The 18,082-nt window shown below is 40.1% G+C and overlaps 1 protein-coding gene across 2 annotated transcripts; it reads right to left on the reverse strand.

Moving 5' to 3' along the window:
- Positions 1–950: 950 nt before the first annotated feature.
- Positions 951–10,023, reverse strand: spsb1 (splA/ryanodine receptor domain and SOCS box containing 1). 2 transcript variants are annotated; one of them, XM_085344460.1, is made up of 3 exons: positions 9,891–10,023; positions 5,521–6,401; positions 951–2,371 (listed from the first exon to the last, which is right to left on the reverse strand). In XM_085344460.1, the coding sequence occupies exons 2-3, from the start codon at positions 6,212–6,214 to the stop codon at positions 2,244–2,246; spliced, it is 822 nt and encodes a 273-aa protein (XP_085200586.1). In that variant the 5' UTR covers positions 6,215–6,401; positions 9,891–10,023; the 3' UTR covers positions 951–2,243. The 2 variants fall into 2 exon arrangements, with proteins under 2 accessions (XP_085200586.1, XP_085200587.1); XM_085344461.1 differs by lacking the exon at positions 9,891–10,023 and adding an exon at positions 9,586–9,602.
- Positions 10,024–18,082: the final 8,059 nt, after the last annotated feature.

Here is an 18,082-nt window from a genome sequence, read left to right on the forward strand (position 1 = left end):
TTCACTAAAATCAGTCCCATCTGAAAGCCAGCACATAAGAATACAATCAAATTTGCCGCTTGTAGTATTTTTACCTACTAGGCATAAAAAGTATAGGATCAATGGAATACTCAAATCTAACTGGGAGGACATAAGTGTTCTTTCATATCTGCAAGTCATTTCAGTAATTGGATTCACAGCAGCTATGTTAACATTAAACAGAGAAACCCTAATTAATGACATAAATGAAGGTTCTGTTGTTTAGGAACAAAACATTAATTATTGTGATTAGTAACACAATTACCTGTTTCATGTCAGAAAAACAGGTCCAAACATAGACTCAGTGGACACACCCACGCACTGCTCCACACACTGAGACCAAACAGTGAAAACACCTGTGTGGGAGGATGATGGTAATGTAGCATCCGTTTGTTTCCTATTCTTTCCTTAAGCATCCAGTGACAAAGCTATTCCAAAATGACTGAATGATTTATTTACAAATCCATTATATTTTAGATAGGAATAACTAAACAACTCTACTTCAGTTTATAATGACACCATCTCTGCTCCCTTTATTTTAATGGTTAATCTCCATCAAATGAGTTGGAGACAGCAAATCTCAGTACTCTGTCATCTAAGTGTTAAAACGGTCTCATTCTTAAAAAAACAATTTTTTTAAAAATTAAAAAAAATTTTAAAGAATTATTAAAGTAAAGAGACCTAATAATGACCATTAGTTACAGTACTTCTAATGTAGTTTCCATACTGTGAACACAGCCAGGGAGTTTGTAGAGTACAGGAGATTGTACTGCTTTGGCTGCAGTTAAAACAATGCACACTATATAATTTGAAATCATCTTTAATAGATACTTACAAACAAATCTACAACAAGAAGTACAAATAAAAAAGGAAGCTGCAAGCAAGGAAAAGTGAAGTGTGTCCACGTTCAGCTGCTTCCTGAATGTGTGTCACATTTGCACATTTAAAAATACTAGCGACAACAGGTCTATGATATTTGCGTTGGCAATTTGACCTTTTATTACATTTGTGCAGCACGTTGAAGATTGTCATTTTTTATCTCAGTACAGTGCCTTAAAACTTTAGCTTGTGAATTCAGGCATCTACATAGCCCATTACCTCAAACTCCCCTTGCCCCTCTTTTTTAATGTAATAAACACAAACACTACATCAATGGTTCTCAGCTATGAGCCAGTGGGACCCAAGAGTCAGTCAGCTGTTACACTAAAGTAGCTATTTCATTTGTTTTCCCCATTACCTGGCTTAATTTGTGCAAACCAGTGAAGTCATCCGATGAAGAGACTGATTTAAAAAAAACAAAACAAAGAAAAAAAAAAAAACTCTTGGGCCTCAACGGCATGTGGTTGAAAACTACTGCACTACAAGAAAGCAGGAGTGATAAATGATAAAAAGACGTGACTCTATTGAGAAAACAATTCCTGCAGATGCATGCTACAAATAATCACAGTGACATTATATTTCTGTTAAAATTACTGCTGATCGCATTCCTGTCGGATGCCTGATGGCTAGTGATGCGGCCCTTTTAGATCACAGAAACCTGATAGCACAGTGAGAGGTCAGAGCAGCTCAGGGGCCTCACAGTGCACTAACCGCACTGCACTACAGACGCTCTCTATGGAGTGGTAAGCATCTCTTTTCTGTGTTGTGTCTGGAGCACTTTTTTTTTTTCCTTTTTCTAATCCACTACCACTTTTAAAATCTTCTGATTTCTAAAAACAATTCTGTTATAATGCTCAATTTAAGTTGTTTTACAGATTGATATGTGCTGCCACCTTGTGGTCAGATACAGGCAATGCATTGCTGAGCCAATTCATCACTAGGTGTTTTAGTACTACAGCGTATCACATTTCTGAGCCTGCAAGCCATTAATGCATAAATCAGAAAGTCTGGAGGTCACAGCAGAGGTACTGACCACTTAACTACCTTGACCACAGCAACCTACAAACTGGTGACTGCCAGGGCATCGCCTGGATCAGCGTGTGCATAGTGCTCAGTGATTCCTGATTTGATAAAGTTAGATAATACAATTGAGAAAGAGTCATTAAAAACAAGATAAGAAACTGAAAAGGAGTCCAGCCACTGACATGGAAGCGTACTCATAGAATCATGAGGCTGATTCAGTCCTGGAGGCTTGAGCAATGCTGTCAAACAGGTTTAACCCGAGAATGATCCCAGAGAAACAAAGAAATGAGGGTGTGCTCAGAATGTTGTGACTGTCGGCGGCGTCATTGGTAGAGCAGGTAGTTCTTGAGAGAGGCTGGCAGGGGTAGTCTATGGATTTCACTCAGACGCTCTCTTCCTAATGCCACCCTCACTGAACGCCTACACAGGTCCATCAGAGAGAGCGGTTCAGCTGGGGGAGAGAAAGAGGGTGATAAAGTTAAAATTATGCATTTGCAGAGACAGAAGCTAATTTCAGGAGCATGTATAAGTCGAGCAAAAAGGCAGCGTGCATATCGTGTCATGTCCAATAACATTGTTTTAACCGGAGGCTGCTGCTCTAGAGAAGGCAGCAGGTTCAGTGGACTGTAGCCAAATTTTGAGCTCTAACCTTCCCCCTCAAAAACTAATTATGTCTCCATACATCAGTCATTATGATGTTCCACATTTGAGCTTAAGTTTTTTAGGCTTGAGATATTCAAAGGCACTTCACACCATCAAAACATGCACTCTGAAATAAAATGGATGATTTCTAACACAGTATTAACACATCTGGGATCCACACATGCCCCATGGACAAAAGAACACTGCAAATGCAGTTCAGCTGTTTATATGACAGCTTACACAAGTTAAATAGTAGAGTACACCATAATGCATCTAAAATATTCCTTTAAAAAAAAAAAAAATCTATTGATCACATATTTGGCTTTTGTAGGGCTAGCTCAATTCCACTTCTGCAGGCAGAAGTCAAGAATCTGTCAGCAAGCCTGATGCAAACAAGAGTTGCCCACAGACAAGTTGTTCCACATTTATGACACTGCCCTCTGACGACAGTAAGCAGCTACAATATATAAGTGCATGCAAAACTGCATATGACCAATGCACAACCATGCCTGTCCCATAAGAATCATCTGGTAATACAGGCAGTTTTTTTTTTGTTTATTTGTTTTTGTTTTGTTTTTTTTAAGAGTAATGGAGGTAGCAGCAGGAGAATGAAGTTTCTGATACAAAGATTCTAGGTTATTTAACTTTACTGCCTACATTTCACTTCGTGAGCAACAACATATACGCCGTCTCAGTTTATTTAAAAGACAAAAGTCTTCAGTGCCAAATACTGGTCCACTACAGTTTTTGTCATATTTTAAAATGTAGAACATAAAATGTGTATGTGCGGAACAGATGGGCAAAAGACCTGCAACTGACAAATAAAGGCTATCTCATCTCAACTTTGCAACTCTAGTATACGTATTTTCTCCAGGTTTGGACTTGTTTGAGACAACAAAAAGTGTGGACTTCAGCTGCTGTGGCAGCTCTGCACATTGGATCAAGTCACAAGATTAACTACATATAATGATACCAAGTGCGTTTAACAAGACTACTTAAGATTAGAGATCTCCCTGCTCCAAATACAACAGTTAAAAAAAAAAAAAAAATCAACTTCAAAGAGGCTTTTATGTATATGACAGTTTCTTTTATTCAGGCTGAAACTAGGTCAAGAGATCTGAGCTCAACATAAAAATCTAATGAGCACAGAACACTTGGGACATCCGGGTAGTACAACATGTTTCAATAAGCACCATCTTTCCTCACTGAAACCTCATGAGCCAAGGAATAACTGGGATTAATCCAACTGGAGTCATTTCTTATTATTTGTCTGATGGGACAACTAGCATGTTGTTTTTTGTACACTTACATAAAGGATCACCTGGTTCTGATTAAAAGCAAGCCAAAGTGCAGGCAATGACAAGAAAGGGAAGTTTGCAGCATGTCTGTTCATGCACTAGTTCAGCACAGGACACAGCTGTCTGAGGTAATCTCAAGACAACACCTCAGACAAGGGATACATAAGAAACTGATTTTGTCAAATATGATACCATTCGCTCATTCAGGCATAACCATTAATCCATAATTGAGAAATGCGGATTAGAAAAATGACTAAATCTGCAAAGCCTAACACAGGGTACCTTTACCAAGAAAATGAAGTAGACAGAACAACCAAAACACGAAGACAGTGTTGTCATTTTCCCCGATACCCATTAGTAGGTTTCCCCATGTAGGTGAAATGGCAGACAGCGGAACAACTAGAATACCTACAGAAAATGTACCAAACCAAAAACATTGAAGAAAAAAAAAATCCCCATTCTGAGCTGGCAAAGAGGGAGGATTAAAAACTGAAAGTAAGACAAAGGCAACCTCAGACAGATGTTAACTTGATGGAGAGAGCTCTGGGACTTGACAGGAGTTTGCTATGCACTCTATTAACCTGAGAAACTTGCAATTTTAATATAAAACAGATTTCCTCTTACAATGCAACATGTAGCTTATGATACGCTTGGAATTAAGTTTTTATTTGCCCGTCTCTTTAAAATCTGGCCATGAAGAGGGCAAAATGTAGTTTACTTGTCACAAAATTAATTTTGGTCAAAGTTCATTTGAAACAAAGAACTGCTTAAAGTGAACTTCTGAAACTTTTTATTTGTTGTCTCACAAGTCCTCACTCTCCTGTCTTTGCTTTTGTTACCTTTGAAAAAAATGTTACCTTTGACTGCTTTTGTTTGCACTTTGTGTTTACAAATCTTTCTCCTTCTTTTGAACAAACAAAAAAAGAGTCAATAAATGAATGAACTAAGCATATACCACACCTTTTTAGTGATAGCTGACTACTGGTAACTACTTTTTAATCACACTAATGGTCGAGAAGCTGCCATGCAGGGCCTGATACTTTGAGCAGCTTGACATTGGTGGCTTGTCTAAGGATGATTCTGTATTTCTACAAAGGGACCAGGAATTGAAACACCAGCCCTGTGATTTGAAGACAACCTGCGCTTGTGCCTCTTCTGAAGTAGACAAAGACTGAGAGAGAGAGAGACACCACATACTTATATATAAATATATTACATTTCTACTTTAGAGTGATCCAAAATTGTTTACCAAAACTGAGACATTTCCTATTGCTGCCAGAGTGGATGCAATGTCAGACTTTAATAGTGATTTAACTTCCATTTTATGTCTGATATCAGGCAAATTAAGCCAGAGAGGCATCTATATATAAATTTCTAAGTAATCTGGACTGAACAGCAAGATAACACACTGTGTAATGATATATGTACTGTTTTACATAACATTTAGAGAGGTAGCCACACAAATACAGTAATGCTACTCTTTGGTAACATGGCCTGTTTAGACACTGGGACAAGCCCTAACTGTTAAACCTCTTTTTATTGCATCAATAAATCCTCCCACTGGTTAGGTGAGCTCAGTAAACAAGAGATCACAATGACACAGCTGAACATGACAGACAATCTGAACGGGAGTAATATTTAATTTAAAATTCATACTTACGATCAAGTCCATTTATGTACCGGATTCGTATTTCACAGTGTCCCCACACAGCACTCACCACAGGGTACAGCTTCCTGCCTTTAAGTCCTCTGAATGCCACCCCTAAATAATGTCCATCTACTATATAACCAAGAGTCCCCTCATCCATGTCCAAGACTACTAAGAGAGAGTCTGGTATTATGAAGGTGTCGTCTGGTTCAAGGAAGGCCGGGTAGGGTTTTGCTGGGTGATTTTTGCCATCGTGGTAGAGTTTACTCCTGCACAGGTCCCAGCCCCAGGATTCAGCATTACTTCCTACCAAAGCTGTGTAGCCCACTGAGTGTAGAGGTGCGTCACTTGTAGCCACTCCGACCACAGCGTGTGTACCCCTTTGGCGCATGGCCCAGCTTATCTCCCACACATGCAGTCCCCTTGTGTAGCCAACACGGCCCCGGATGGCGTCCGTGCTCTGCGCAACAGGGTGCCGGTGGAACACCAGCTTGTTGTCATCTTTGACGAAGACGTTGAGGGAGCGGTCATCATTGTTCCACGAGTGTTGGACCTGGATGTCCAGGCTCGCGGGTGGCATGTCCAGCAGCAGATCCAGTCGTGATGGCTTAGTGTGATTCAGGGCCTGTAGCTCCAACTTCAGGGGGCTGAATGCTGGATCCCGCATATCGATGGTTTTAATGCCACCTGGGACTTTCTGCCCCATGCTACAGGTAGATATAGCAGCTCGTTCTTCCTCCTCTTCCTCCCCCCGCTTCCTCAAAGACTAATGGGGGGAGTAATCAGCCACAGACCCTCTATTCCAGTGTCCTGCGGTCACCTAAGATGCAGGTTTGTCCTTTTGCTTTGTTAGATGCAGACAGCCAAGGCCAGATGACGAGCTGGAAGCCAACCTGATGAGGTCAGAGGAAATGAAAGCAGAACAAAGTTCAAACTAATCTGTTTAAGACAATGACAGCATTAGATAAAACAAAACATCATCAGGATCCGTATAAGGAAAACAGCAAGTCTTATGTACCCTCAAGAGTGACTTTGCTCTCATGACTGACTGCATTTAACATAAAGAAGGCACTGTCATATGACCAAAGATATAAAACCAAGTACAAGATAACATCATCATACAACAGGAAGCAGGCATCTGTTGACCACAGCCACATTTCTACAACCTTAACAAAAGACATCACTGCCATTCATTTATCTTTAACTTAAAACTCTTCAGCTTTCATACAGTGAGACCAAGGCAGAGTCCCGCCCCCCCCATTTAAACCAGTTCAACAGTTTCAGTTCTTATGCTGAGCCAGCCAAGAAAGACAAGACCAACGAGTTCTCATCACTTAGTCAACAGTGTATTTGCTAGATTGAAACGATTTTGTATAATGGATTAGACTCGTCACAGAGAATAGGCTGACCTAGTTAAAGTGGCAGTTTGGACAGCTACAGCTCAACATTTAATAACCGACAGATTATAGATGCCATCTTCAGGGTCTTATAAAACAAATGGCTATATAGGTTTGGGCGAGATGGCAGCATCCCATAAAATCCATGACAGGAAATTTATCCTATTGGTGTTATCACTTTATACTATTAGGAATGTGTCTGCTTAAAACTCTTTTTGATATGAGCACAAATGTATGCTTCAGTTTTATTTTACCCAGAAGTCAACGTTCATCACACTGCAGCAGATAAACTGTGATAATCAGCTTTGAATTTTTGCTTAACTGAATTCATTTATTATAGATGTAGAAAAACAACCACATAATCCGACTATGCCTGTGGCTCGATGTGGTTGTGCAGACCGACAAAACTTGATTTTTTCACATAAATTTAACCGTCTGGATAAAATATAGCTCCAGATCCATGCAGTGTACATAGCTCTGCATGTGTAAGTGGTAAACACCCATGTTATTGTGTTCTCCTTTTGGCTAAGTAATTTAATTTGGGATTACGTTGCACAAACAACATGAAAAACATTCAAGTCTTATTTGATTAGTTGTCCTCAATTTCATGCATTACTTTACCAACATTTCTTGAAAAAGAAAAGTACATCTGAGAACTCACGAAAACTTGACGTTGCCAATTTCGACCATTTATCAAGTGGCTGATAGGCCAACCCTGAATGCAACAAAATGTATGTAATAAAATCAACAGGAGTTTTTGCTCTGCGGCATTACAAATGCGATTAAATCTTCTAATAGTGCTGGCTTTGGAAATGTTAAAAGAGCATAAAAAGCAGCATTCTCCACAGGATAACATGACGCATCAAATGTGAAAGTGAAATATTCCCACAACCTCCACAAACAGGGGGAAAAAAGACAGGAAAAACTCCAGCCATTTCCTATTATATTGCTGTCTAGTCAGAGGGCAACAGGAAAAGCTGTAATAAAATGTCTGGTTTTAAAAAAAGTTTTAGAGAAGCACAGCTGGACAGGAGCTCTTTTGAGGCAGAAATAGTTTCAGCAGAGAAACTGGACAATAAAAGCCTGATGGACTACCTTCTCATTACTGTTAAAGAAAAATGAAGAATTTATGTCTTCAAATTTAATTTTCATACTAGTTTTTCTTTTTACAGCATGAAGCATGTTTCCCTTAATAAGCCCAGAAGCAATCAGTAGCAAGATTAGTTTGGAAATAATATCCCAAAGACATATGTGACTTTTGTGGGCCCAGGTGTCACAGCTGCAGCTTTCTGGGCTTCCCGTTTCTGCCCATGTTGCAGCAAAGCTGTAGAGAGCATTGTGTAATGTGGAAAATGGTGCTGCAGGGAAGGCCACTCTAATTGAATTGTAGACAAGAGTTCATTGAGCAGTGCTTTGGCCTTTCTTCTAATGCAAGTAAACAACCATTTAAATGGGTCATGTCTCTTTAGTGATTGGAAAGCAAGGAGGGAAGAAAAAGCAAGCAGTGGGTGGCCAGCATCTGAATGTAAACAATCTCTTTTTCGATGGCTGTCCAGCATTCATGGAGAGTGAAACATGTTAATTTGCACACTCTCTGTGCCAGGAGTTTACCATCCCCCCCTCCCCCTCCCACCGCACAGGGCCACCTTACAACGCATGCAACATTAGCAGGCAAATCAAAAATGCAAGAACAATAAGAAGTCGTCCCTGATTTCATTTGGACTTCAAAACAAACATACCCACAGGGAGTATAAAAGACTGCTTGTGGAGGGGTGTATTTGGGCTGGGATCCTAGCCTGGGTTTGTTTAGGGTTCGTGGGCCCCCCAAATGGTTTGAAGCTGATTAAAATGCAGAAGGACAGGCCTCGCCGGATTTCCTGAGCCAAGGAAACATTTGTTTCTATCCGGGAAAGTTGATTCTGTTCATCTGGACATCACTGAACATGCATCAAGACACTTGTTTCTATTGTAAGGCTCAATTTAGACCAGGCCCACCTGAACTTAAACCACAGCCTGTTTTTCTGATTTCCTGAATACATACAGGTCAAGCTTTAATAAAGACAGTCATTGTGTCGCACAGGAGTGCATTCAAGAATTTAATATAGTCTGCTTTGTTTTGAGTTTTAACTTTTTGTAGTTTGTCATCACCACGATTTAGCACAACGCTATAGCTAATGCAACCTTACACAGGCATATGAAGATCGCCTTTCAAGTTAGAATATCCAGGTTTTGTTGATTGGTTCATGTCTAACTAAACAGCTTTAAACAGACAGCACACACGTTCTGAAACTGAGGACAGACTATTAGCATAAGAGAAGCCAGGTATAACAATAGTGCCTCTACCTCCAGGCCTTGACTAAACTGGTACCAACACGCATCTACAACAGCCCGAATAAAAACTAAACTTACTGTGTGAAAGTAAAGCGTGCTGGCAGCTGAAGCAGCAGGGTGTGAATGAGCGTATGTAGGCCTTCTGGACACTTATTCCTCAGAGTTTTGCCATGCTAGCTACCGTAAAAGCAGCCTGGGCTTAATAGTTTTAAATGGACCTGGCGACCGTGTGGTCCGAGCTCGTGGAACCGTCCACGCGCAACTACAAACAGAAGAAGCGCGTGAGTCAACCGTTTCTTACGGTTGGCCTTTCTTTAGCTTCGGTTTTTTTTTTTTTTTCTTTGTTTACCTGAAACTCGACCGCCTGCGAAACATTTGTTATCCGACAAACAGCAAAAACCGTCGGCGTTAGCTGAAGCAGCTACACAATATGGCTAATGTTAATAAAAGAGAGAAGGGGGGGGGGGGGACGAAGATAGTAACCAGTAAACTGTGTCGCTATGTCTAAACTGGGGGAGGAGGCTTTGCAGGCGTTGTTTTATTTTTTTATATCAGATATTTAAATGTGATGTAAAGAGAAACACTAGAAGCGAAACAAACGTTTCGACACAGTAAGCACAAAAACACAAGAGGAAAAGCACACGGCAAACACACCTTGTTAAGTTGTGAGGCGGCAGCACAGTGGATGAGACCAGGCACGGCTTCAGCTACTCCATCGTAGTTTTCCTCTTCCTTGTGCTCTTACCTTTTTTCCCAGGCTGGGCATGAATTAGGTGAAATGGTGATGGCTGCTCTCTAGCAGCTCTCGCGTCACGTGGTCAAACGCTCCCAGCTGCTAGACCAGATTAGGACCTCCCCACAGAGCGGCTGCAGCTACAGCAAAGATGGCTTCGTGTTGGTAATGCAGTTTATGCTGATTTTCTTTAGGCCATAAATGTATTCACGAAAAATCTAAAATAATATGCGGTGCCGATATTTAATCCGAAGTGAAGATGTAAACCCAATTATAATATCAGATTCTAATACATTTCACTGCTGATATGAACACTTTCTAGAGAACTGTTTTGTTATGCTAACCTTTCTGGCGTCTTAAGATAGTGAAAAGGTGTATTTTTCATAAGATGAATCCGAAGATATATGTATTTTTTTAAATGGTCCTACAGTCCAGTATCATGGGTTAAATTATTTTTAATTTTTTGTGCATGTGGTCAAAGATGTGTACAAATATAAAAATATTTATCAAATGCATTTACACTCATCACGAGCTTTGCAACTATATTTGTTGAGTACAATAGTCAGACTGGTTTGAGATGATAGCAAGGGAAAAAAAATAGCAAGGGAAAATTAAAATATAACCACTCATTACAACCAAGGTGTGCAGAAGTGCATCTTACACAACACATCAGACCTTAAAGCAGATGGGCTACAGCAGTAGAACACCACACCTGGTGCAGATCCTGTCAGCTAAGAACAGAAAACTGAAGCAACAATTCACCCAGGTTTCCCAAAAGTAGACAACAGATGATTGTGATCACACATGGAAGTTTATGAGGTAGATTTCCTGCCGAAGCATAAACCAGGTGTAAAGCAGCTCTGAAGAACAATCCAGTACTAATAACATGTACCTAACAAAGTGGCAGTGAGTCCATATGTAGATACTAAACAATCATACACCTCATCATGGACTTGAAAACAAAATTTACACATTGCTGTAAATGGAAAACCTACTGAAATGTTCCAGTATAAAGCTAACTTCAGTATAGTTCACCCTTCAGTGTTAAAGAAGTCAAGTAGGACCCCACACATCAACTGTTTATTCACTTTTATTGTTTTTTCTTGTCCTGTTTGGGTGTTTTATTAAGCAGAATCACGGTCTGAATGCTTTGTTGTGCCAAACACATTTACTTTGCCAAGAGGAGCGCTGTAGACTCTCTATAGGCTCATCTTCTTAGTCTTTTTTTTTTCTTTTCTTTTCATTTTATGTTATTATCCACATTATCTGTGTAGCTATACAGTGCCGGAGCTGGCATGCTATGAGTTCCAAGTTGGAAAAAGAGAAGCATTAACGACATAAAGAGGAGACAGAAACAGAGAGTGAAAAAAAGGAGGGTAGACAAGTCCTTTATTGTTAATTCAGAGCTTATATTTGCTGTTATAGACTTTTCAGAAAAAGAAAGGCATATTTTTCACATGTATGTGCTGGAGGTTTTATATTCAGTCTAAATACTTCTTTATAATGGCTACACCAAACACGAATAATAGGATATTTCTGCTTTTGTGTTCACTTGTGTATCGTTGAACTTAATTATGATGTAATATTTTGTCCTTATGCGTGGATATGTAACAGTGATGGCGATTAACACAGTTAGTAAGTATGCACAGACACCATATGACCGTCATGACGATACTGATGCATTTTCTTCTTCACCTTGACCTTCAGGCTGTCTTTCACTTGGACAGCTTCAAAAAGGAGCTAATGTTTTTGAGGTAAGCTGCGGTCCTCGGAGCCATCAGTCAGTGTCGCTCAGTAGGTCGCAAATCATACTCAACTCACTGACACACTGACCCCCCCAAGGAAAGTCGTGCGTGTCGACTGATGACTGATTTGTACCAAACATGACATGTATGCTCTTCATACAACCGTCATCTGCTACGCAAAGGGTGCAGTAGCTTCACATCTCTGAAAAGCTCCTGTACAGTGCATGCCACCTATGAATGGAGTGGAAGCGGACCTGCTATAACAGCCTGCACAGAATTTCCTAATAATGTGAAAGTCAGAGCAAACATATGCGCAAATGTTGGGAAACACAAGGACAGTGTTGCCATCTAGTGGATCCTCTGAATACTCACCTTCTGGATGAGGTTTAGACCATCGCACAGTCTGCACAAAACTCCACATCAGTTACACCTTATTCAGAATAATAATTCACACAGTGGCGCTTGTCCTGATTGCACACTAAAAGCTGCGTGGATGAAAGTGCTAATTAACCATCTTCCTTTTCTTCACTTCCTTGTTAACTTCAGAACTTGTGCATATGTCAAGGCCTGGAATTAATAGGACTTTTTAAAATGACCTTGTTTGTCCACTCTGTGAGGCGTCTGAAGGTAACATGGCTCATTTTACATCCTTGGTGAGGAGCATAGCGTGGCGACTTGAATTACCTTCCCCTCAGCTCGTCTCCCTGTGAAAATCCCATTTTCCCCATACGGTGATGGTGCAATGTGCTGAGCTCGGTGATATCTCAGGGCCCCTCCAAAGTGGAGGAGGGGCGTGCAGACATGCTTACTGCCTCCCTTTTAGAAACCATCATTTCAGCAGGATCGATAGTACGTCCCACTCAAACCATGGCTGCCAGAGTGCTCTGCCTCTGTGTGTGCGGACAGCTGCGCCGAGGCAAGTCCGAGCGAGTGGCTCACGCAGTCAAGGTGAATGATCGCATGCTGCGTCAGACACTCTGCTCCTCACTCGCTCCGAGGTGCAGTTTCTGAGGAGGACCGGTGGGTGGATGCTGTCTTAAAGCATTTGGATGCAGTTGCAGACTACATACTGATGAAGCTTCTGTAGCTATTAAATACTTCATGCAGAAAAATCTATCTCCTAGCCGGCTCACAAAAGTGCACAGAGAGTAAATAAAGATTTGCAACTGATGAAGCTCTCCTGATGGCTTTTTTGCTTACACCTCTTTCAGTGTACTGGAGGTTGAGAACTTAAATAGATTCATGGCTGTAGGTGAGAAGACTACTCAAGTTTCAGAGGACTGCTTGCAATTTAAAACGAGCAGAGTCCATTTTTGTAAAGCAGAAATCCTTACACAGCAATAAAAAAATTATCTGTATCGGTTATTAAAGAAATGAGCGTAGACAGTGAGGTTTAGAACATAATTCAGTCTGTGAATAGTGATGTCTGGCTAGCAAAAGTAGACCCCCCCCCCCAACTTTTTAACAACGATGGTCTCCCTTTTTTATGTTAAGCTATACAAGCTTCTAATCGCACTTGTATTTCCAACAGATTCATCTCCTAACATCGCAGGTAATTGGATATTCACTTTATTTAGAAGATGACATAAATTGTCAGAAATGCCTGCTGCTGTTTTTCCCATCACTGCAGCTATAATTCAGATGTCTTTTCTTGTCAAAATAAAGGTCCAAAACTAAAAGAATGTGACTTTAAAATTATGTAAAAGAAAAATATAAAGAAAGAAAAGCGGCACACTTTAAAGTTTGGGGAAAATGTTTTATTTTTATGTGCTTACGTTCCAGTTCCAGTTTATCATTTTCTGCCAAATGATGAAAAATTACACGATCAATTTGGGCAGCCTAGCATATATGAAGAAGAAAGAATAGAAAATACATAGGCTTCTGATCACTTACACGCTCTTTAAGCAGCGTCTTTGTGTGTACGTGAATCAGCAAGCATGAATTTAAGCATGTACTCTACATGTGTGACTTACAGCGTTACAATAAGGAAAGGGCATCGGCTGGGAAAGGTGAACCACTGCGGGACGCGAGGCTGTGGATGGGACAGGATGTGTGGTGCAGTATAAGCATCCCCTCTGCTCAGGTCGCTGCTCATTTGTCAAGTTGCCTGCAGACTTGAATGGTGCATTGCTGCTAAAACAGAGAGGCAATCAGCAGTGGAACGGCACACCTCCGGGGAGGGGTCCCAGGTGGATGATAGCCTTCCTGGGTGATCTGCAGATTAAATGGTGTTTTTCTCAACAAAACAAGCTCAGCCAGAGGGTTACTGCAGTAACTGCAGACAGATCTGCATTATTCTAAGGTAACCATTTCATCCTAGGGGATATTTGAATAACTGATTAGTGTATTCATCAGAAATTAATCTCAGAAATATTTGCTGTGCATGTTTGGTGCTAGACGCAAAACTCACCGTGCGCATCCCAACTGGAGATAAAGCCTGCAAGTGACCGGTGTCTGATGAGGTGTAGGCCGGCATTAGCTCACACTGCTCATTAGAAAGTATCCAGGACACGCACCAGCCCTTCTCATCAGTCACACAGCGGTTCGGCAGATGGCAGGAGCAGACTCTCGCGTGGTTAAGGCTCTCCTGGCTGCCTCCATAAGGCAAGCATGCATCCACGAGCTCAGCATGGTATCCATCCAATTTGGAAATCTGCAGCGGCAACTCTTTCCTGACAGGCAGACATCTACATGGCAAGAAATTATAAACACGAATCAGTGAAATGAAACCATATTTTCTAATCTGGCTCATCAGGTGCATAAAATAATGGATGGCATGAATAAAGCCTACAGTGGATGAAGGTGTTATAACACCCTTATGCTGTCAGGTTGTTAGCAGTGTGCAATAGTTGTAGATAAAAATATACAATTAAATATCAAAGCTGTGTTCACTGTAACACAAGATATTGACTCATTAAGCGAAGACAATAATGACGAGTTTTCAGGCAAAGCTTAAAGACAATATTAATGTGATGCTCTGTATTTAAATCATTGTTGGGGATATTTTAAATTTCCTTTACTGTTGAGGGGGAAAAAAGCAACAATTTAATCCAACTACTGCATGTGTGTTAAGAGGGTCCAGCGTTCCTCTGAGCCATAGGCGTTCATTGTCATAAAACACGAGCCACACTTTTAATGTCTCTACAACGGTCACAAAAAAACCAAAGAAATGAATTCAGGCGCACATGCAGTGTTAGGCTGCCAGAAATACCAAATGTTAATTAATCTGTGGATGAAAATAGTTTCCAAATATCCGGTGCTTACTCCTGTTTGAGTAAAAAACTACAGTCCCATCTGTTTCAGAAAATTGCTGATCCAATTTTATTATTAAAAAAAAAACAAAACTATATGTCCATGATTCATTTTGAAGATTTTCATCAGGGATTGCAGCTGAGCACTACAAGCAGGCTCAGAAATGGGAAGAACTGGGAAAGCAGACAAGCAAGCAATGAATTTTTGGTTGTTTTTCAATTCGTTTATTTAATTTGTGTACACTTTAAAGAACACTAACTGTTGCAGACTTGAAATGAGTGTGGAGTTTTTATCAATAGTACACATGAAGTGGGAGTAATGCGCTGTAATTAAAATTGTGTATAATGTCGATTTAATTCGGTGTAGCTATAAAATTTAACAAAAAAAAAAAAAAAAAGCAGACTAAAAGCAGTATAAATGAAAGCCATCAGTAAAAATAATGTTAACCTTTCTTCCTCCTAGACTACCTCTGATTTTGAGTCGGGCTTTTTCTGTTTAACACTCACTCGTTTAGCCGTGGATTTCTTTTGGTGAAGACAGTGAAAATGTGAAGAATCACCCCGGAGCCTCTGCCCCTGCTTCTGCTGCTAAAATGGGTCGCAGGCAGATAAACACATCAACAGGCCACTCTGGAGGAACCTATATATTATATATCTTTGTCCCTTTGTGTTACCTGTTTGTGGCAGTAACAAATGGCAATAGTGAATGTAGGCCAAGAGACAGCACAGATCTCTATATGACACACTTGTTATGGAGGATATGGAGCGCTCCTCCAAAAACTGGGAAGGCAGAATATAGTCCAGCACAAAACAAGTGAAAAAAAGACCACACCAACAGGCTGCATGCAAGATGAACAGGACACGCACACATAATTATGGACACCCATTGGTTTTGTTCAAAAACATGAAGACAACAGTGTCTCAAAGAGGACAATCATAACGTCACCAACACAGGATGTTAGGATGATTTCATGGTGATGTTTTTGTGTCAGCTTCTTTAATTTCTTCCCATAAAGAAATATAGAAATTTAGTTGTGAAATGTTATATTTACAGGTATGAATTTTAGGCATTTACATGACATTGCTTTTTTTTGTTTTATTTTTTTTCTCAAAGACAGTCAAATGGTAACCCCCCCAAAAAAAATCCATGTATTTTATTTTTGTTTGTCTTAAAAATATGGCAATCAAACAGAAACTTGAAAAGTTCAGACAATTGAAGTTAGTAAAAATAATAATAATAATAATAATAATGAGAGTCTGATTAACATCTGGGGACGGGGCATGTTTAATACTACTTAAGAGGCATTGGCTCTTCTTTAAACAGCACATTGTGTTACGCTGGTGTGCAGACTCAGGTCTGGTATTTTCATGCTGAAATAAGCAAGACCTGCTCTTATTTCATCACATGACTCAACACCTTGTGTGTCCCCAAACCTGTGCCCCCAGTAGAGCTTTCACTGCCATTCGTTCAGTGGATAGAGAGAGAAAAGCTTCTTTGGATTTTTTTTTAAATTATGTGTAACAAAGATGATGAAATCCCCAAGTTATTAGCAATTTCACACTGAGAAGCATGATTTGCCGACACACTCTTCGAAGGAGTGCTGGATGTTAACCCTTTAAAGCCTGAACCATGAAACGAATGCCATATCTTTTTTTTTAATGGAGTATTTATTGGACCTTCTAACAAAGGTTTAAAAAATAGATCTGAATTAGTATACATGAGTTTTAATTTGTACCATATTTGCTACAACTGGTATTTGCTTAAAATGTATTGTGCAATTTATTTAGGTTTGAGAGGTCTGATGGTGTAGAAGTCTCAAAAACTCACGTATCAAATAAGATTTGTTTGGAAGTTAAGGACGTGTTCTGTGTCATCCTGCTACCCCATCCACACTCTAGCAGTTAAACCCTATTTTTTTTTAATCACTAACCACAAATTTCACACTCCTTGTTTTTTACTGTATCAAGAGGATGGGCGTGTTTCCTTACAGCGAAGAGTAAACAGACACCTTATTGTCACATTATGAAGCCTTTGACGCTTCCAAACTACCTCGCATCTCTTGTCTTTTTCAAGCTAAATAAACTAAACTCAGCTCATAATCCAATAAATACTTAACTTGTTTACACTAACCTTGATACAGTTACTATATTTCACACAATCTCCAAACTGGCTTCGAAATAGGGACCAATTTTGAGATCTTAAAACTATATTACTAATGGTTTTCTTCATTCTTTGTTCTTCTGTTCTCTTGTTTGTGCCTGCTGATTGTATTCTTGTGAATTCACCTTCATTCTCAATGAGAATATTAAAGTGCCCGATTACATACAGGTTAAATAGATCAGCCTCACAAGATGCTCATTTCTTAATCTTATAAACGTAATTAGTTGTTAAATAGTGCAACATCATGTGTGTTTTATCTTAGTTTCAGTATCTGATGTGCTCTTTGAGGTATTTTCAGTTAAACAGATCACTGCAATCTGTTTTTATTTACATTCTGCGTGGCATGCCAGATCTTACGGAAACTGGGTTGTTCACGGGCATGCTTGAAATTATTATAGCTGTATGAGAGCTTAATCGAGACTTTCCAGCTGCAGTCTCTCCCCCTTAAGGCTGATGTGGGCATTATGCTTTGCTCCAGCGCCAGTGTAGAGAGCAGACTGGCTGGTGCTGACACTGACAGCTGACAGAGCTGCCGCTCATTCACAACAGAGCAGCCAGCTGTCACAAGTTCAGCCTCTCGCTATTATATCAATCCATCACAGCCCTGTACTACCATCTCTCTCATACTGAGGGAGAAACTGATGACACCCTGCACTTCATATGTTTCACATATCAAGCTCGGCCTTCAAATCGGGATCTTTAATATCAGGGGGTTAGTAATACTGTAAGAGATTCTTTCAAAATCCGTATCAGGAAATAAAAGATATCTTGGACCGCTCCACTCGCCGGGAATTCACACTTCACAGTGTGTTTGTCCCTCTGCGTGCTTACAGTCCTTCCAGTATAACCACATTTGATCTGTTGTGTCATTAACAGTGTCTTTTTCACTCGACTTGGCCTTGGGAGGAATCTCATCAGCTTTACAAAATGAGGTCAGCAAAGAAGCACTGGTGCAG

The sequence above is a fragment of the Diplotaxodon limnothrissa genome, linkage group LG20 (genome assembly GCF_057381915.1).
Source record: "Diplotaxodon limnothrissa isolate DT_005_m linkage group LG20, D_limnothrissa_male_GT1.1, whole genome shotgun sequence".
Taxonomy (NCBI): domain Eukaryota; kingdom Metazoa; phylum Chordata; class Actinopteri; order Cichliformes; family Cichlidae; genus Diplotaxodon; species Diplotaxodon limnothrissa.